The sequence below is a fragment of the Acinonyx jubatus genome, chromosome B3, assembly GCF_027475565.1.
Source record: "Acinonyx jubatus isolate Ajub_Pintada_27869175 chromosome B3, VMU_Ajub_asm_v1.0, whole genome shotgun sequence".
Taxonomy (NCBI): domain Eukaryota; kingdom Metazoa; phylum Chordata; class Mammalia; order Carnivora; family Felidae; genus Acinonyx; species Acinonyx jubatus.
Window position 1 is genome coordinate 103,312,029 of NC_069386.1, and position 21,040 is coordinate 103,333,068.

At 34.6% G+C, this 21,040-nt stretch overlaps 1 protein-coding gene across 11 annotated transcripts in view; it reads left to right on the top strand.

Moving 5' to 3' along the window:
• The window catches only part of KIAA0586 (KIAA0586 ortholog), a 110,831-nt gene that overhangs the window by 18,535 nt on the left and 71,256 nt on the right, over positions 1–21,040 (top strand). For 9 of the 11 annotated variants that reach the window (XR_008299427.1, XM_053224493.1, XM_027065815.2 and 6 more), the window contains 9 exons: positions 1,170–1,293; positions 6,938–7,070; positions 7,821–8,038; positions 8,462–8,534; positions 9,800–10,027; positions 10,986–11,160; positions 15,443–15,640; positions 17,108–17,295; positions 20,242–20,349. Coding sequence is in view for 10 of the 11 variants with exons in the window: in XM_053224493.1 (XP_053080468.1) it covers positions 1,170–1,293; positions 6,938–7,070; positions 7,821–8,038; positions 8,462–8,534; positions 9,800–10,027; positions 10,986–11,160; positions 15,443–15,640; positions 17,108–17,295; positions 20,242–20,349 (1,445 nt within the window). In the remaining variant the exon portion in view is untranslated. The remainder of the gene's footprint in view (positions 1–1,169; positions 1,294–6,937; positions 7,071–7,820; positions 8,039–8,461; positions 8,535–9,799; positions 10,028–10,985; positions 11,161–15,442; positions 15,641–17,107; positions 17,296–20,241; positions 20,350–21,040) is intronic. The other 2 variants (XM_015071840.3, XM_027065814.2) reach the window with 1 other exon arrangement.

Genomic DNA, 21,040 nt, shown 5'->3' on the forward strand with positions numbered 1-21,040 from the left:
CCTTTAATGAATAAGTTTTATTATTAATAAAAATAATACTTTACTAAAGGTAAGGCTGATCATTAGAGCATGTTTTCTTATATTGTTAGGTGTGAATTTCAGTAGTGAAACTCAGAGAAGTTTACATTTATTACTGTGTTCAGTTGGAAAAAGTGTTAAGGTACTAACTATTTAATAGCAAACAAGAACTTTTATTTATTTTTTTTAAAGGTTATTTATTTTGAGAGACAGAGAGAGAGACAGCACAAGTGGTGGCGGTGGGGGCAGAGAGAGAGGGAATGAGAGAATCCTACGCAGGCTCTGCTGACAGCATGGGGCCTGATGCCGGGCTCCATCTCAGGAACCATGACATCATGACCTGAGCCAAAATCGAGTTGGACGCTTAACTGACTGAGCCATCAGTCACCCCAGACAAGAACTTTTATAAGTGACCTGAAATAATAATTTGTTACAGACCCTTAAAATAAAGCCCTTCTAGTAAAAGTAAGTGAAAATGTTAAATATAAGCTTTTATTCTGGGAATCACTTAAATGCATTCAAGCCTTGTCTTGGATGCATTTAAAGAGTTTTAAATATACTAAAATCTTTGCTAAACCAGCTTTACCAAAAGATAAAAGTTGTTATGTAGTCTCATTAAAGATGAGACTAATGGAGAGATTCAACTAACAGTTGCTGTAAAGAAACAGTCAAAGGGGTGCCTGGGTGGCTCTGTCTGTTAAGTGTCCGACTTTGGCTCAGGTCATGATCTCACGGCTAGTGAGTTCGAGCCCCACATCAGGCTCAGTGCTGACAGATCAGAGCGTGGAGCCTGCTTCGGATTCTGTGTCCTCCTCTCTCTCTGCCCCTACCCTACTCATGCTCTGTCTCTGTCTCCCAAAAATAAATAAACATTAAAAAAAATTTTTTAAAGCAGTCAGATCTCCCTTTAACTCTTGATAAAAATCTTACAATTTACTGGGCTTTGTGATGATGATATGTCTCATTCAAATTCCTTTTTTCTGTGATAGAAATAAATTCAGGCCTGAATTTTAAACAGTGTAGTTTTCATGAGTTATAAATATTTGGTTTGACTTGATGAGTGTATTTAAAGCCTACAAACATATGTGAGCTCTTATATAAAAAAAATGAATTAGTACTTTAAATATAATACTGTATTTCTCTTATTGTAGGAAATGTAAGACTATTGGAACAGATTTTGAATAACCATGATTCTTCGACAAGAAAAAGTGAATCTTCAGATAAAACCTTACTAAATAGGTCAAAAACAGAATGGAATCCTGAGAGCAGAGACAGGTAAACAAGACTATAGAATAAAAACTATATTGAAAAGAATTTTATTTCTAAAATGTCTTTAGGAATTTTGAAAAATGTATAGCATTGCTTTTAGTTTTTTTTAATGTTTATTTTTGAGAGAGAGAGAGAGAAAGAGAGAGAGCGAGCAAGCACAAGTCGGGGAGGGGCACAGAGAGAGAGAGAGGGAGACACAGAATCCTAAGCAGGCTCCAGGCTCTGAGCTGTCAGTATGGAGCCCGACACAGGGCTCAAACCCACGAACCTGGAGATCATGACCTGGGCCGAAGCTGGACGCCTAAGTGACAGAGCCACCCAGGTGCCCTGTTGTATAGCATTGCTTTTATTTATTTTTTTTTTTAATTTAATTTTTTTTTTTAACGTTTATTTATTTTTGGGACAGAGAGAGACAGAGCATGAATGGGGGAGGGGCAGAGAGAGAGGGAGACACAGAATCGGAAGCAGGCTCCAGGCTCTGAGCCATCAGCCCAGAGCCTGACACGGGGCTCGAACTCACGGACCGTGAGATCGTGACCTGAGCCGAAGTCGGACGCTCAACTGACTGAGCCACCCAGGCGCCCCTAGCATTGCTTTTAAAAGTAATCTTAGATTTACGATTTTCTGCTGCTATCATATCTAGCCCTTTTCTATACTATAGGTATAAAATGAATGTATCTAATTTTCTCAAAATGCAGATTATTTTTTTTAATGTTTATTTATTTATTTTTGACACAGAGAGAGAGAGAGAGAGCAAGCACACACAAGCAGGGGAAGTACAGAGAGAGAGGGAGACACAGAATCTGAAGCAGGCTCAGCTGTCAGCATAGAGCCTGACTGGGCTTAAACTCAAGAACTGTGAGATCATGACCTGAGCCAAAGTAGGACACTTAATGACTGAGCCATCCAGGCGCCCCCAGATTTCTTTTTTTTTTTTTTTAATTTTTTTTTTTTTTTAATGTTTGTTTATTTTTGAGAGACAGAGACAGAGTGTGAGCAGGGGAGGGGCAGAGAGAGGGAGTCACAGAATCCGAAGCAGGCTCCAGACTCCGAGCTGTCAGCACAGAGCCTGACGGGGGGGTTTAAACTCACGAACTGTGAGATCATGACTTGAGCCGAAGTCAGACACTTAACCAGCCGAGCCACCCAGGTGCCCCTAACCCCAGATTAATTTCTAATGAATGCAGATTATTTATTTCTGATGAAATGATATTTGAGATTTGCTTCAAAAATAATCCATTGTGGGGTAGAGGAAACTGGATTGGGAGTATGGATGAAATGAGGATAGCCATGAGTGAATGGTTAATGTAGATAGGGGTATATGGAGCTCATCATACTATTCTTTGTACTTTTGTGTCTGTCTGAAATTTTACATAATAGTTTTTAAAAAATCAAGTAAATCTAGGTCATGATAATTTTATTTATCTTGAGTATCATGGAAACTATAGTAATAAACAGCCACATTTTTAGTATTTTCATGTGAAGACAGTGTACAGTTTTAGGCCATTTGCTTTTGATGTAATTACTGATAAAAGATTTATGTCTGCCTTGTTGCTATGTGTTTTCTATATGTCCTAGGTCTTTTTATTTTATTTTACTATTTCTCTCTATTGCCTCCTTTATATAAAATAGATACTAATGTTATTCTCTTGTTTCTTTCACTATACATTTTGAGTTGTTTTCTGAGTGATTGCCCCAGGGATTACAATTAGCATCTTAATTTAAAACAATCTAGTTTGGATTAGTACCCCCAATTTAATTTCAATAGGATTCAAAGACTTTGTTCCAGTATAACTCCTTCCCTTCCTCTTTTTATTCTGCTGCTATTGTAATACATAGTACATCTTTATACATTATAAACCCATCTATAAAGCTTGATAATTATTGCTTTATACAGTTGTTGAAATAAGACAGAAAAAAAGTTAGGAACAAAAATTCATTTTATGTTGTTTTTACATTTACCTATATAGTTAACTTTTACCAGTACTCTTTATTTCGTCATATGTGTTTGACTTAGTTTCTAGTGTCCTTTTATTTGACCCCGAGAGACTCTCTTTAGAATGTCCTAAATACTAAAGGGAAATCTGCTAGTGATGAATTCTCTGTTTTGTTTACCTAGGAATGTCTTAATTTATCCTTTACTTTTTTTCAGTACGGTTGACATACAATATTACATTAATTTTTGGTATACAGCATAGTGATTCAGCAGCTCTGTATGTTATGCTGTGCTAACCACAAGGGTAACTATGGTCTGTCATACAGTGCTACTACAATACTATTGTAATATTATACTATTCCCCAAGCTGTACCTTTCATCTCCCTGACTTAGTAATTCCATAATTGAAAGCCTGTACATTTCCCTCCCTTTTACAACTTTTTGCCCATTCCCCTGGCTCCCTCCCATCTGGCAACCACCAGTGTGTTCCCTGTATTGATGGGTTTGTTTCTTCTTTGTTTATTTGTTTTGTTTTTTAGATTCCACATACAAATGAAATCATATGGTATTTGTCTTTTCTGACTTACTTCATTTAAAAGAATACCTTCTAGGTCCACCCATGTTGTTGCAAATGGCAAGATCTGATTCTTTTTTATGGCTGAGCAATATTCTAATATTCCATTTTCTTTATGCATTCATCTGTCGATGGATACTTAGGTTGCTTCCATATCTTGGGTATAATGCACTGTAGTAAACATAGGGGTACATATATCTTTTTGAATTAGAGTTGTTATTGTTGTTTTTCCTTTTGGTAAATACAAGTAGTGGAATTACTGGACTATATGGTATTTCTACTTTTAATTTTTTAAGGAACCTTCATATTGTTTTCCACAGTGATTCTACCAATTTACATTTCCACTAACAGTGTACAAGGGTTTCTTTTTCTCCATGTCCTTGCCAATACTTTTTATTTCTTGTCTTTTTGATACTCACCATTTTGACTGGTGTAAGGTAATAATCTCATTTTGGTTTGCATTTTCATGATGATTAGCAATGTTGAGCATCTTTTCATGTGTTTGTTGGCTATCTGTATGTGTTCCTTGGAAAAGTGTCTGTTCAGGTCTTCCGCTTATTTTTTTAGTCAGATTGTTTTTTTGGTGTTGAGTTATATAGATTATTTACATATTTTGGATATTAGCCACTTATCAGATATATCATTTGCAAATATCTTCTCCTATTCAGTAGGTTGCCTTTTCATTTAGTTGATGGTTTCCTTCACTGTGCAGAAGTTTTTTATTTTAGTGTAGCCCCAATAGTTTATTTTTGCTTTTGTTTCCCTTGCCTAAGGAGACATACCTAGAAAAATGTTGCTAAGGCCAACATCAACCATATTACTGCCAATGTTTTCTTTTAGGAGTTTTATGGTATTAGGTCTCATGTTTAGGTCTTTAATCCATTTTGAGTTTATTTTTGTGCATGGTATAAGAAAGTGGTGCAGTTTCTTTTTTCTTTTTTTTGCATGCAGCTGTCCAGTTTTTCCAGCACTGTTTATTAAAGAAAGTGTCTTCTCCCCCATTTGTATATTCTTACCTCTTTTATCATAGATTAATTGACTATATAAAAGTATGGGCTTATTTCTGGGCTCTCCATTCTATTCCATTGATCCATGTGTTTATTTCTCCTTTACTATTGAAGGGTAGTTTTGCTGGATATAGAATTTTTGCTTGACATTCTTTTTCTTTCAGCGCTTTGAATATGTCAACTCTGCCTTCTGGACTGCAGTGGTTTCTGATACAAAGTCAGCTGTTAATCTTATTGAAGAACCTCTGTATATGATGAGTTATTTTTCTCTTTCTGCTTTCAAGATTCTCCCTCTGTCTTAGGCATGTGACAGTTTGACTCTGATGTATCTTGGTGTGGATCTCTTTGAGTATATCCTATGTGAAGTTTCTTGAGCTTCTTGGATGAATGGATTAATATTTATTAAATATGGGGTTTTTTTGGTCATTATTTCTTTATAGAGTTAACTAGTACACATAACCTTTCTCTTCTCTTAGGACTATGTTGTTTGTTGGTATGCTTGATAGTATCTCATAGATATCTAAGGCTCTTAATTTTTCTTCATTCTTTTTCTTCCCCCTCTGTTTCTTAGATTGGATAATCTCTGCCTATCTTCAGGTTCACTAATTCTTTTTCTGCCTTCTCAAACAAATATGCTGTTTGGTCCCTCTAGTGAATTTTACATTTTAGTTATTGTATTTTTCAACTCCAGAATTTCTGTTTAGGTTTGTATTTCTTTGTTTAAAATAGTTTCTATCTCTTTATTGATATTCTTTATTTGGTAAGATTTCATTCTTATACTTCCCTTTAATTCTTTGAATATAATTTTCCTTTAGTAATAGCTAATATATAGTCCTTGCCTAGGAAGTCCAATATTTGGGATTTCTCAAGGACAGTTTCTGTTAACTATGTTTTTTCCTGTGTACGAGCTATACTTTTTTGTTTCTTTGTGTGTCTCATAACTTTTTGTTGAAAATTGGACATTTCAAATAATACAGTGTGGCAACTCTGAAAATCAGATTCTTCCATCCCCTAGCAATTGTTGTTGCTGTTTTTATTGCAGTTTGTTTAGTGACGAGTTCTGTAAAGCTTGTGGTCTTTGTCATGTGTGGTGGTTCTCTATTTGGTGAGCTAAGTCTACTAATGATTAGAAAGAGACTTCCTTAACTACCTTGAACCTGTAAGTCTCCCTCTGAGTATCAAGGGGCTCTGTGTGTGTGTGCGTGTATGTGTATGCACACGTGCACACACGCATGGATACACAACATGTGTGAATGCATACATGTGGTATTGGGGCACACCTTCAGTGCTCTGGCACAGAGTCTCAAGGTCAGCCTGACATACGAGATTAGGCTTTTCTCAGAGCGTGCTTGGGCATTCATGGAGGCCTATATATGCACATGGCCTTCTGGATCCCCAGTTAGGGCTTTTCAAAGCTCCACCATAGATATCCTATACCCCCCGAGTTTTAGTCTATTGTCATTCCTTGTTTACCTCAACTGCTATAGCCACCTCGGGCAGCTAAGATGTTAAACAGTTGCTACTATTTTCAAAAATTGACCTGGCGTTAGGACTTCTCACTGAACTAGCTCGGAGTCTGGGAAAATAAAGAGAAATCCTGTGAATGGCACTTTTTGAGGAGCTCCAAACCTGTTCTGCCCTTTTGAGTGGTGGTTAGGCTGTTGTTTTTCACAGCCAGAGGGGTGATAAAGCTGATTTTCAAGGCTACCACAGGGTTAAAGAAAGGGTCTTAGAATGAAGCATAAACGCCATAAAAAATGCCATAAAGCTTGCTGTTCTTACCGAGAGTCAGCTGTTTTCTTAATGAAATGTTCCTTGAGTTGTTGCAAGCCTTTGTTTAATATCCAGAGTTCTGAAAAAGCTGATTTTGACCATTTTTGTCTGTGTTCTCTTTGCTTTTATGGAGGAGTGGTCTTTTAGAGGTTCGTACTCTACCCTGCTGCTCTTTTCCTACTAAACCAGTCTGGTCATATGTTTAATCACTTGACTGATTAATTTCATTTTACTATTTAATGGAACACCATTTACCATTTAATGGAACTGTATAACTAAGAATGCATCAAAGATTTATGTCTTCAAATGTTTGCTGAATTTATGACAATTTAGGAAACTCTATTTTTAAATCTTTCATAGCATTGACACTCTCTCCTCTCAAAGATTTCCTTCCTGTGAAGAACTAGGAGCAGCTAAATTGACTGTGCAGAGGTCTGATGATTTTCTTCATGATCCTGGCCAAAAGAGGAAAGAAACAAATGGCATAGTCCAGGTAAAGTGGGAACAAGATATTAAAATTGATGAGGAATAGAAAGGTAAAAATTATGAAGAAATATAAAAGTTATCAGGACAGAAAGCAAGCAGAAGGATGAAGACAAGGCACTGAAAAAGATAGGCCAGCCCCGGCTTTTCTCTTTATAAAACTTTTCCAGAACCCCTAAGTGATGTCTACTTATAGCCCTTTGCCAGGAATGCTACATGGCCACTGCTAGCTTTCCACCTTCTGTTGGAGAGGGTAAAAAGGAGAAAGAGAACTGTGAATGACCTTTGTTTCTCTGGTCCAAAGTGTCTGCCATGCTTACCTAGTGCCAACTTGCTTACTTTGTTTTTGCTTTCTTTCCCAGATAAAACTTTTATTGGCCACTGGACTGCCTAGCACTTCTACAGACTTACCAGCCCTATTTCACTTAACATTCACATTAATACTTCCAAATAGAAAGAAACCTTAATTACCAATTTTATTTTTTAATTTTAATTTTTAATTACAGTATAGTTGACATTCAATATTATATTAGTTTCAGGAGTACAATATAGTGGCTCAACAGATAGACATTATGAAATGCTAACCATAAGTGTAGTTACTTATGCCAAGTACTTGTTTTATAGCTCTTGAGTTTGATACATGGAGTCCTTAGACTGTATTGGCATAGTGTATGGCCCCAACTATAGCAAGAGCTCTTGCTTGCGTTAAAATAATTAGTATGAACTTTATATGGTAACATGTTTGCCTTTTTCCTTTAAGCCAAAAGAGTCTCTGATTATGTCAAGACTTGCTGATCTTCCACAGAATTCCATTAAGCTTCAAACAACCAATAACAGATCTGTCTTGAAAGATGCTGAGAAGATTTTGAGAGGAGTACAAAACAATAAAAAAGTCCTTGAAGAAAACCTGGAAGCTATTATTCGTGCAAAGGATGGAGCTGCCATGTATTCATTTATCAATGCTCTATCTACTAACAGGTAAGACAGGGTGTTGGCATCCCAAGATTATTTGTGAAACTGCCAGTTGTTAGGCTTTCTTAAGTTTTTTCTATGCATTTCATTTGCTTAATGTGTTTCAGTGTTTTGAAAAGGTTCTTTATTTCCTTTGATGATATGGACTCATTATAAAGTTGGTATGTAGATATCTACCTGTTGCTATTACTTTTTACAGATGTGAAATTTTCCCTTTTTTTTCTTTCTTTGGTATATATCTTTTGGGATCTATTCAAGCATCCTTCAAACATTTGGTGAAAACTAATAACGTTGTTTTTTTTTTTTTTTTTTTTTAAATGAAGCCTATTGGGCTACACAGTAGATTCAAAACTAGATAAGAGATCTGATCTCGGCTCTATTCTTAGAATATTAAATGCTAATTTAAGACCATTCTTTTTTCTTTTATAGAGAGATGTTAGAGAAGATCCGCATCAGAAAGACAGTAGATGAGTGGATTAAGACTATTTCTGCAGAAATTCAGGTAGGTTTTGGAAAAAACAGAATTAGGTGAATTCTCAGATAATTTCCAAGTATCATACTTACTCTCAAAATATTCCTTATATATAAGTCTGCTTATAATTTTTAATTTCATTGTTACTCTTTACTTAGTAATGAGTCTCATTTTACTTATTAGCAAGTGCTTTTTCTCGTAAATTATATAGCTCTTATCTGGAAAATTGTTGGATAATCACGAAAATATGAGTAATTTGAAAGAAAATTTAGCAAAAGCATTTAGAAATAAAAAAGTATACTTACAAAAACATTTCAAGACCGCAGATGTAGAAGCACTGACTTGACAAAGTAAAAACACCAAAGTTATTTAAAGGGAAAATACTATACAAGATTTCTTAGGTTTCTAACTTTATAGAAGTCAGTTCCAGATGAAAAAGGCCCTACTTTCTCACCTCCCAAAGCTCACAGTGTATTTTCAGACATTAGCACTGCAAAAATCAAGCAGAGCTGTTTTCATTAGAGGCTAAGTAATTTAAAGGAAATTTTTAAAATTTTAAATATTTGAGGGGGCATAAGTAGACAAGGTAATCCTGTTATTTTCATCTTGGGGTGCAAAGTGTTTTTTTCTGACTGTAAGATGTGTGTGTATGCTTACTCACAATGGTAGCAAGATGAAGTGTCAGTTCGGTTTCCACAGCAATAAATGCTAAAATGTACTTATAAAGTTTGTTGTTTAAGAATGTATATCTCTAATGTTATGAAGAAATGATATTATCTATATGATGCACAAAAAAAAATTGAACTAATAGAAGATTGGGAGATTAGTTTTAGCTGTGTAGACAGCTAGCAATATATGTTATACTAATACTGTGAATTCATTACAAAGTATGTTCAAATTTTCAAGCGATTTTAGTTTATAAATACTTATTTCAGAGTTGTATTACGAAGTTGTTTACTTTTTTTGAAGTTTATTTTTTAAATTTAACTCTTTGAACATTTACTATAGTCCTATGGTTCAAACATCAAAAAATGTAAGATTTGTAATGAAAAGCTGCCTTCCTACTCTTGTACCTCATCTATTTCTCATCCCCCCGCTCCATAAGGCACCAGTCTTTTTGGTTTTCCTTATTCTTCCAGAGAGTTTTTATTCATATATAAGGCAATATAATTAATTTATAAAGCATTTAAATCTGCTAAATTATATTTTTATAATAGAAAATAAATTTTAATACTTTAGATGTGAAACCACTTCTTGGATAGATTTTAAGTAATTTGAATTTTGGTTATGTTAAGGATGAGCTGTCAAGAAAAGATTATGAACAAAAGAGATTTGATCAGAAGAATCAAAGGACCAAGAAAGTTCAGAATATGAGTAAAGATGTTAAAACTAACATACAAGACAAAACGGCAAACAATTCTATAATTCAAAGAAAACATTCTCAGAAACAAAAAGAGGAGCATTTTAGAAATCCACTCATGAGGAACATTCCTGCTTCAAACTTACAGAAAGAGAGAAAAGAAGTAAGATCCTACTCTGATTTTGTGACATGAATATTGCATTATAATTGATCATTTCCTTTAAGCTATAAATAATAAAGCAAATATTAAAATGCAACTAAAAATATGAAAGACTATAGAAATGTAAACTATCTTTAAACTATTGATATTTAGATTTTGGATATTCATAATGTGGAAAAGCAGTGCACAAAATACATAGTTTCCTCCTTCTTAGATCTCACACTTAGAATCAAAGTATTTTAGTTATAGCAGGTATATCTAGAGATCATCTGGTCCAAACGTTAGATTCTCTAGTTTGTGGTACTAAGAATTAGGTTTCATCTTTGTATGTATTTATATGAATATACATATTTTTTGTTTATTTTTCAGTTTAACAAATATGTCTAGTGCCTAGTGGTTGTGAGGTATGATATTCAGTGCTACGGAGGGAACGTTTTTGGCTGCTGTAATTAGGCTGTAACTTTCTTAATGCCAAACATGGATTGTTGGGCACCTTAATAAGGCATCTAATTCAATGCTTAGCACTTAGTAGATCTAATTTAGTAAATGCTACCTTATTGTGGCATTTAGATTATGACTGAAGACAGGATTAGGAATGTAGAAAATCACTTAAAGACATGATTTATGTTATCTTATTGTGATTGAATGTATATATTTATACTTATATAAAATGTATTTAAACCTTACTTTTTGGTGCTGAAAATATGCTTAGTAGTATAAGAACCTTTATGATTTTTGAGTGGATGGTTTTTATACTTAATTTTTATGCTTTTGAAAACCCTAAAATGTTAAAGCTGTAGTGTGAAAACTATACCCAGAATTTAAGAGCCATTTAAAGTAGAGGACTTTTCTGACCTAGTCATTCTTATTATAATACGAAAGTGACAAAAGAAAGCTTTAGAAAAATGAGATGTGTTTGATAACCATTTTTTTGGTGAGTCGAATAACTTTGTGTACTTAGGGATTTTTAAAAGCAACCACAGTGATACAAGATGAGGATTATATGTTACAAATTTATGGAAAACCAATTTATCAGGGCCATCGCAGCACTCTTAAAAAAGGACCGTATCTCCGATTTAATTCTCCATCTCCTAAGTCCAAACCCCAGAGACCAAAAGTAATAGAACAAGTTAAAGGTAAGGAACTTCATTTTTTTGTGGTAAACTTCATTTTTTATTTTATCAGTTTAATATGTAAAGTTAGTTTTTTCTTTTTTTATCATTCCTAAATACAGTTCAAATTATATAATGCTTAGGGATGGAGAACAATTCCTTCTAAGAGTAAGAAGAAATAGACCAGTTCAAGGCATAAAATACAAATAAGTGGGAAAAAATGTAGATCAGATTCAAGTCACAAGATAGGAGTAAGTGGGACAAGACAGGATTAAGTGGTAGCTTCATATAAAGCATGATAAAATTTGCATTTATGAGATGATGTCTTGAACAATTTAAATTATAATCTAGGGAAAGTAGACGTTTCCTTGAAGACATTGTTCTATCCCGTTCTTTCTGAAAGAAGAATAGCGGCTGTCTATTATCATAAAAGTGCTTATGGGCATTTTTGCAGTTTTCTTTATTCTCAAAGAACTTTAGGTAGTAAAGGTGAAAAAAAAGGTTTTAGTACTTTTGTATACCACCAAAAAGAACTTCAAAGGTGCCTCGATGGCTCAGTCAGTTAAGCATCTGACTCTTGATTTCCACTGAGGTCATGATCTCGTGGTTTGTGGGATCACACCCCATGTTGGGCTCTGTGCTGCACTGACAGAGCAGAGACTGCTTGGGATTCTCTCTCTCTCTCTCTCTCTCTCTTTCTCTCTTTTGCCGCCTCTTTTCATACACTCACTCTCTTTCTGTCTCACAATAAATAAACTTAAAAAAAAATTCACTTACTACTGTATGTTTTGACTCACATCTGCCATTTCCCTAGTGTATTTAAACATAACTCTTCATTAAACGTTGAGTCTGTTGACTTTGGTTACATTTTGAAGTGCCTCAGCTTGTACTTTAGCAGCCAGTAAGCCACTTCAACAATATGCAGTATGATAACTAGTGGATACCAGCTCAGTTTTGTTTCTTACCCTTTCTGGAAGTTGGAGCTGTGGCTTTGCTTTAGTTTTCTGTTCCTTTCATTTCTAAAGGTTAGGTGATCATATATAGGGTGTCAGTTTATCTAGAAATCCTATTGGTGTGATTTAGTAAAGCATATAGCTTATGGATGATATTTACCCTATTTCCTCTTCTTTATTGGGACTTTGATATTAACTTATATTTGGGCTTTTGAAAGCCATTGCAAAAAATAACTTGAAGTCTTAAAATACTTAAAATTCCAAAAATAATTTTATTAAGTTACCCTTTTAATGGTAGAAGTGACTGAACCTGTAGAAACATGCTTATCTGTGGGTCTTGCTGTCTGTTATTTTCTCTACCTGGACAGCTTATCCCTCAGAAATGTGCATGGCTTACTCCTGCAGTTCTTTGGATCTCCCCTCTGAGAAGTTAGCTCTTCAGAGAGGTCTACCTTGACCATCCTATCCAAAATCGATCTCCTGTACCTCTATGTACCCTTGCCCTGCCTTATTGTTCTTCATAATTGCACTTTTCACAATCTGATGTTGTATATATTTTTTCTTTTTATTTTTTTAAATCTTTTCTTTACATTTTTTTAAACGTTTATTTATTTTTGAGAAACAGAAAGAGACAGAGTGCAAGTGGGGGAGGGGCAGAGAGAGAGGGAGACACAGAATCTGAAGCAGGCTCCAGGCTCCGAGCTGTCAGCATAGAGCCCGACGCGGGGCTCGAACTCACGAACCACGAGATCATGACCTGAGATGAAGTCGGATGCTCAACTGACTGAGCCACCCAGGAGCCCCTTTTGCCTTTTGCTTTTTATATGCTGCTGCTGCTCTTCTTCTTCTTCTTCTTCTTCTTCTTCTTCTTCTTCTCCTTCTTCTCCTTCTTCTCCTCCGAGTGTAGCTAACACACAATGTTACGTTAGTTTTAGGTGTACAACATGGTGATTTGACGAGTGTATACATTATGCTATGTTCACAAGTGTAGCTACCATCTGTCCTGTTACCATTTATAGTACCATTTCAGTTATAGTACCATTGACTATATTCCTTATGTTCTGCCTTTTATTCCCCTGAGTTATTTGTTCCATTACTGGAAGACTGTATTTCCCATTCCCCTTCACTCATTTTGTCCAACCCTCTATCCACCTCCTCTCTGGAAACTATCAGTGTATTCTCTGTGTTATTATGTGTCTGATTCTGCTTTTTGTTTATGTGTTTGTTTTTAGATTCTGCTTATGAGTGAAATCATATGGTATTTGTCTTTCTCATTCTGAGATACTTCACTTAAAACAATACCCTCTAGGTCCATCCATGTTTTCTCAAATAGCACAAACTCATCCTTTTTTATGGCTGCATAATATTCCACTATATATATATATATATATATATATATATATATATATATATATATACATACATACATACACACACACACACACACACACACACACCCCACATCTTTTTTACCCACTTGTTTATCAATGGACACTTGAGTTGCTTCTGTATCTTGGCTATTGTAAATAATGGTGCAGTAAATACAGGAGTGCATTTGTCTTTTTGAATTAGTGTTTTTGTTTTCTTTGGATAAATATACAGTAGTGGAATTATTGGATCATATGGTATTTCTATTTTTTAAATTTCTGAGAAAACTGCATACTGTTTTCCACAGTGGCTGTACCAGTTTACATTCCCACCAACAGTGCGTGAGGGGTCCTTTTTCTCCACATTTACTTGTTACTTCTTGTGTTTTTATTTTAGCCATCTCACAGGTGTAAGGTGATAATCTTGTTCTAGTTTTGATTTGCATTTCCCTGATGATATTAGCATCTTTTCATGTGTTTATTGGCCACCTGTATGCCTTCTTTAGGAAAATGTCTGATTTTATATTTTTATTTGCTTATCGATTGTTTTCCTTACTAGACTGTAAACTCAGTGAGTACGTTTGGTTTATTCATTACTCTGTTTCCTGTGTCTGGGGCAATGCCTAACATATAAAATGCTGAAAAAATTTTAAATGAACATTCAAGAAAAATATTCATTTAGTTGAATAAATGAATACTAGACAACAGAATGAAAAAAATATAGATGTGGTACTAAAATGTTTCTTCCTAGGATCATAAATCTATGTTTAACAGTCCAGATTCATAAAATTACTCCCATATTAAAAGAAAAAAGGTAGTAATATCAGGAGTTTATTTAGAAAATAGTTTATTTTCCTTTATACTTTTACTTTTCTTCACTTTCCTCAGGTTCTGTAGAAATCAGACAAATTTCTAATTTTTTAAGAATTCAGGATTTAGGGGTGCCTGGCTGGCTCAGTTGGAACAGCATGGGACTCATGATTTCAGGGTCGTGAGTTCAAGCCTCAGGATGAGTGTAGGGATTACTAAAAAAAAAAAAAAACTTAAAAAAAAGAACTCAGGATTTAATGTCTATAGATTTTCATACATAGGAATAGAAAAAGTATATAATGATATTGACTCCTATAAGATTTTAATAGGTATATAATTTGATTATCTGTACATAATTTCAAAGGTTAAAGGCTGGTTATTCAGAATTATGTCATGAGTAAAGATGTAATGAGAGGATGAAAAAAAATCCAATTCCAAATATGATCATTAACTTTTTTGTACCCATAAGGGAAAATATGTAATGGGTTAAATAAATAATACAGTCTGAATATTCTGAATCTTTTACTCAACATTTTTTTCCTAGTCATTGAATCTGTCTTGTCATAATAGTTGAAGAAGTTATTACATATATTCATTGGTTCAGAAACCGTGGCCTGCGAGTCAGCTGCCTGTTCTTTTTTTTGTTTTTGTTTTTGTTTTTTAAGTTTATTTATTTTTGAGAGAGAGAGACAGAGCACGAGCTGGGCCCTCCCCAGAGAGAGAGACACAGAATCTGAAGCGGGCTCCAGGCTCTAGGCTGTCAGCACAGAGCCCAACACGGACTCAAAACTCATGAACCATGAGATCATGATGTGAGCCAAAGTCAGACGCTTAACCAACTGAGCCACCCAGGCACCCCCAGCTGCCTGTTCTTATAAATAGTATTGGAAATAGCCACACATTTATTTGTGCATTGCCTATGACTGCTTTCATGCTGTAGTGGCAGAATTGACATGTAGCTGAGACTGCATGGCTCATGAGACTAAAATGTTTACTGTCTGGCCATTTAAGAAAAAGGTTTTGCCAACCCCTGGTTTATATGTTACTTCTATTTAGGAGCCTTGTAACTTTATTATATAGAAGGAGATCTTTCTGTAAAGATCTGTATTTCTAGCTGGCTGGATAGTAGATGTTCAAACAATATTTTAAAGTATCTGCCATTGATAATTATTATAGGCACTAAAGTAAAGTCAATAAGAACACAAACTGACTTTTATGCAATGAGACCTGTGAAAATGGATTCTAAATCGCAACACTCCATTCCTATGATGCTGCCTCCTGGTGATCAGCATTACTTGTTCAGCCCAAGCAGAGAAATGCCTACTCTTTCAGGTACACTGGAAGGTCACCTAATTCCTATGGCTATTCTTTTAGGTAAGTCCCAACAAAATACACAGGGTAAATTTTAAATTCTTATCAACAGTGGCAGAACTTTCAAAATGACGTGATAGTCCCTTACCTTTTCATCTATGTGTTGTATCTGTGGGTAGGGCCTCAGAATGTGTCTTATTTTGTATAATAGCAGTCTCTGAAATAATGGGCTCTTACCAAAGTTTCATTCACAGGAAACATTCCTTTGCTATTTTATAGTACATTGCTATAGATGAAACAAAGCAATAAAATGTTTAGATATGTTCTAGATATTCATAATAATTAAAGAATTCAAACATTCTAAGTAGTTCAGTGTCATGTGTTAGGTGAAGTACTTTAAAGTAAGTTTTATGTACTTTTGAACTAGGCTGTGGTAAGTAAAAATTGTGTGGTTGTGTCTCCTAGGCCAATAGTTGGCTATTTACCTATCTGAGATCTCTCAGACTCATGACTGTAAAAATTTAACAAATCATTTTTGCTCCCACACTAATTCTTAAAATATAGTTAGCAGTTTTTTTTTCTTTTGGTGTCCTTGCTATTCTTTCTTAATTTTGTTGAATGATTTAAATATGGACATTTTCCAACATAGGAGGGAATTTTTCATTTATGATATTATGGGTTAGTGACATGTCACCTTGGTAGCTGTGTCTGTTCAAACATGCCTTCTGTTAATGTAGTAGCTAATCCTTGCTGTGTGCCAGCTATAGATGTAAGCACTTTATATATACCAATTTATTTAATCTACCCTGTAAAACCCATGGTAATATACCAGTTTTATAGATGAAGGAACCAAGGCACAGAGAAATTAAGTAATTTGTCAAAGGCCACATAACTTGAGTGGAGCTGGGATTCAAATCCAGTCAGTCTGGCTTTATAAAGAGTCTACGCTTCTAAAGAATGTACTGTATTGTCCCTCTTTACTTTGAAATGTAGGAAATAAGTGGAATTTTTGAAGTGAAAGCTAAGTTTCTGACAGCTGTGATAACTACCAAATAGTGGGTATATGTGCTATTTATTGGTAGTCAATCACTAGTATTTTATTGTTGGTTTTATTTCTGTCCATGGTTGCTCTATGAAGATTTGAGAATAAAAGTAATCCGATGTAACGCACGACATATTACTCGTAGCTCTGTCACTTATAAACAGGCATGACCTTTGACCAATTCTGTTGTTTCTAAACCTATTTCTTCAACTGTGAAATGTGGATAACATGAACACCTCCTAGGCTTATTTTGAGGGCCAGATAGTGTATGTGAAGTGTCTGGCACATATGGGTACCTGGTAAATGTGAGTCATTGCTGAAGGGAAGCCATGGTGAGCATGTTGACGGTGATGATAATAGAAGGAGAGATGACTGAAGTTAGCACTCGGTTTTTAGATGAGAATTCAGCCATAAACATCCAGGTTACGTATTTGATTTTACCCTTTATTTCTGAAATGGTCGACACATCTCTTCCCCAAACTCTTTAGGACAAACCCAAAGTAATAGTGATTCCATGCCACCCACTGGAGTAATTGTAAACAAGCCACACCCTGTAACAGTGACTACTTCTATTCCTCCATCATCTCGAAAAACGGAAACTGGAGTAAAGAAACCTAACATTGCAGTTATAGAAATGAAGTCAGAAAAGAAGGATCCTCCTCAGCTTACCGTACAGGTATGCCAGGGTGCACGAATAGACAATTTTAAGGGAAGAAAATTTAGCACTTAAAATCTGTTACATTGCTTCGTGAAAAATTTGCTTTCATCATGGGCCTTTTGTTCTTTAAAACTATGATATTAACATGATGTCTCGATCCTTGTTCTACATGATTTAAGCTACTTGTTCTAAACTAGTGATTCATATCCAGATGACATGATGATATTCCAAAGGGAACAGTTCAAGAGTGTATTATAATTAATTTTAAAAGAATGAGTATGACTTTAAATATATACAAGATTTGAATGAATAGAAAGGGAACTTATATGTTAAGATTAATTATTCAAGTTTCCATTCTTCCTAATATATAATTTAAGTCAAATTGTAATTTAAAAAAGTCCCATCACAAGGCATGAGTTTTATTTTTTTGTCTGTTTTTTTTTAGTTTAAACTTAAGGGTCATTTTGATGTTTGATATTATTTAATGATTCGATATATTATTTTATTTGATATTACTTAATGATTATGTAATGACTTGATACTATTTAATGACGTAAGATTTAAGGATCATTTTGATATTTGAACCTGTATAACGAAGTATTTCAGATAATAGCTTTGGTTATTTAAAAAAGAGGCTCTGGGTGGCTCAGTCAGTTATGTGTCCTCTTTTTTATTTTTAATTTTTATTTAATTTATTTTTTAAATTTACATCCAAGTTTGTTAGCATATATGTGTCCAACTCTTGATCTTGGCTCAGGTCATGATCTCATAGTTCGTGGGATCTAGCCCTGCGTCAAATAAATAAATAAATAAACTTAAAAAAATAAAAAAAATTAAAAAAAAAGTCTAGTATGTGGTAGATACTTCATGTATCAGTGGGCAATAGGATTCTTGTAAGCGGAATATTATATTTTATAATTAGTTAACAATGTGGAAAATAGATCAGTTTAAGACTCTAACCTCTTACTGTATGGCACATGAATTCTAAATAGGCAATAGGTGAAAGTATAACTGTAAAACATAAAAACAACAAAATTAGAAGATAATTGCATGGAATTTTTATCAAGGCTAAAGTTAAGTCTGGATATGAGAAAAGAAAACCTACATATGATAAAAGAATAGATTTGAATCTATAAAATCTAAAACTGAAGTTAATGTAAAAAATTCCGATACAAAAAGGAAAACTACAGTGAGAATAGATGAAAGGAATATGCTAGAAAGGATCAATTTTTAAATCTGAAAACTTGCATAAATTAATAAGAAAGCAGTTGCAAATCTGGAAATATTCAAAGAACATAAATACAGAAAAGGAAATACAGTTTATAACCAAGAAAATGAGTAATTTCAATCTTTCTGGTCACCAAGATAATGCAAATTAAAATAACAATGATATACTTCCATTTAAAAACTTATTACTTAAACAATTATATTATTTAATTTGGACAAAGCGGTAAAACATAATTATGTTTTTGATGACATTAATTTTTTAATGTTTATTTTTGAGAGAAAGAGACACAGAATGTGTGTAGGGGAGACACAGAGAGAGAGGGAGACACAGAATCTTAAGCAGGCTCCAGGCTTCAAGCTGTCAGCAGAGAGCCCCAGGCAGGGCTCAAACTCACGAACCATGAGATCATGACTTGAGCCAAGACCTGAGCCAACTCGGATGCTTAACCAACTGAGCCACCCAGGCACCCCTGTTTTTGATGACATTAAATAGAACTTGTTTGGGTTGCATTTTGGCATTAATTACCAAGACTTTTAAATATTTATGGTCAGTGACTCGGAATTGAATCTAGTCTCTGTCTATCTAGCATAATGAAATAATTCAAAGTTTAGGGGTAAAAAAACCCTGTATGTATGAAGAAGTTTTTTATGGTGATATGTATAATAGTGGAAATACTAGTAATATCTTAAATGTTTGCCAATAGAAAAGTGGTTAAATAATTAAGGCATGTATATTTGTTGAAATACACAGTTATTTAAAATATAATTATGAGCTGGGTGGCTCAGTCAGTTAAGTGTCCAACTCTTGATTTTAGCTCGGGTCATCATCTCACAGTTTGTGGTTTTGAGCCCCACAATGGGCTCTGCACTAACGGTGCAGAGCCTGTTTGGGATTGTCTCTCTCCCTCTCTCTCAGTCCCACCGCAACTTGTGCTTGTAGTCTCTTTCTCTCTCAAAAATAAATAAATGAACCTAAAAAATATATAATTATGAAGATTCTATGGAATCAAGAAAGGTGCTTATGATTTTAATTAGAATGAGAAATCAGAAATGTAATTATTTTGGGGACACCTGGATGGCTCAGTTGGTTAAGCGTCCAACTTTTGGCTCAGGTCATTATTTCACAGTTCATGAATTTGAGCTCTGCATTGGGCTCTCTGCTGTCAGCACAGAGCCGGCTTCAGATCCTCTGTCCCCCTCTCTCTCTGCCCCTCCCCTGCTTGTGCTCTTTCCCTCTCTCTCAAAAATAAACAAACATTAAAAAAAAAAAAAGAAATGAAACTGTGTTAGATTTTAGCCATACATGAGTACATAGTAAAAAGATAAAAGGAAGAGTGAAAATAATTTAAGGTGTTAGGATTTTGAAGGTGCCTGGGTGGCTCAGTCGGTTAAACATCTGACTCTTGATTTCAGCTCAGGTCGTAATCTTACAGTTCATGAGTCCAAGCCCCATGTCAAGCTCTGCGCTGACAGCATGGAGCCTGCTTGGGATTCTCTGCTTCTCTCTCTCTCTGCCCCTTTCCTGCTTGCTCTCTCTCTCTCTCAAAAATAAACATTAAAAAAATATAGTAGGATTTTGTGTGTTCCCCTTTATTTTCTAAATTTTGTAAAATATGCTTTCATAACTCAAAAAATTTGTCATGCATTGACTTCACAATAAAAAGTATATGTTATTAATGTATAGATTGACAAATATTTGAGTCAAAATGATAAACTGGATGTTATGTTCTGTTTCAGGTGTTACCCAATGTGGATATTGATAGCATTTCGAATGGTAGTGCTGATGTCGACTCATCTCTGACTAGTCCCAAAGAAGCACGTCCTCCTCTGAAAACCTGGGTACAGGTATTCAGAAATTTATCTTATAGTTTTGAGTAATATCTGACTATGGAGTTTAATATTATTCCATGAAAAGTCTCCCATTATAATTATAATCTATTATAATAATTTCGGTTTTAAAGAAAGGATTCAAAATTAATCTGGAATTGCTGATGAACTTGAAAAAGGAAGTTGGTTTTAAGATCCTTGTGTTTATAAACACTGTGAAAGTGATAATCCTTAGTGTACCTTTTTATGTGTAACTTAAGTTGTAAGACTCTCATATATGAATAGAGGATTTCTATCTCTTTGGAGAAGAAACTTGATTTAAACAAGGAATTAAATTATAGGTTCCTGAATGTGAATTCATAGTCACGTTTGGAGTTCATGATTTGGGATGTTGCTTTTTCAATATAGTATTGATACGATGCAAAAATTGGCATTTCTCCCTAGTATTTATTTGCTATTGAATAATGAAGCTCTAACTTTACTATACAGTGAAATAATACTGTAATTTCCCCCAGCTTTCATCTATTGTAAGCAAATGTCATCAAGGATACAATTTTATTTATTTATTTATTTATTTTTTTAACGTTTATTTATTTTTGAGACAGGGAGAGACAGCATGAATGGGGGAGGGTCACAGAGAGAGGGAGACACAGAATGTGAAGCAGGCTCCAGGCTCTGAGCTGTCAGCACAGAGCTTGATGCGGGGCTC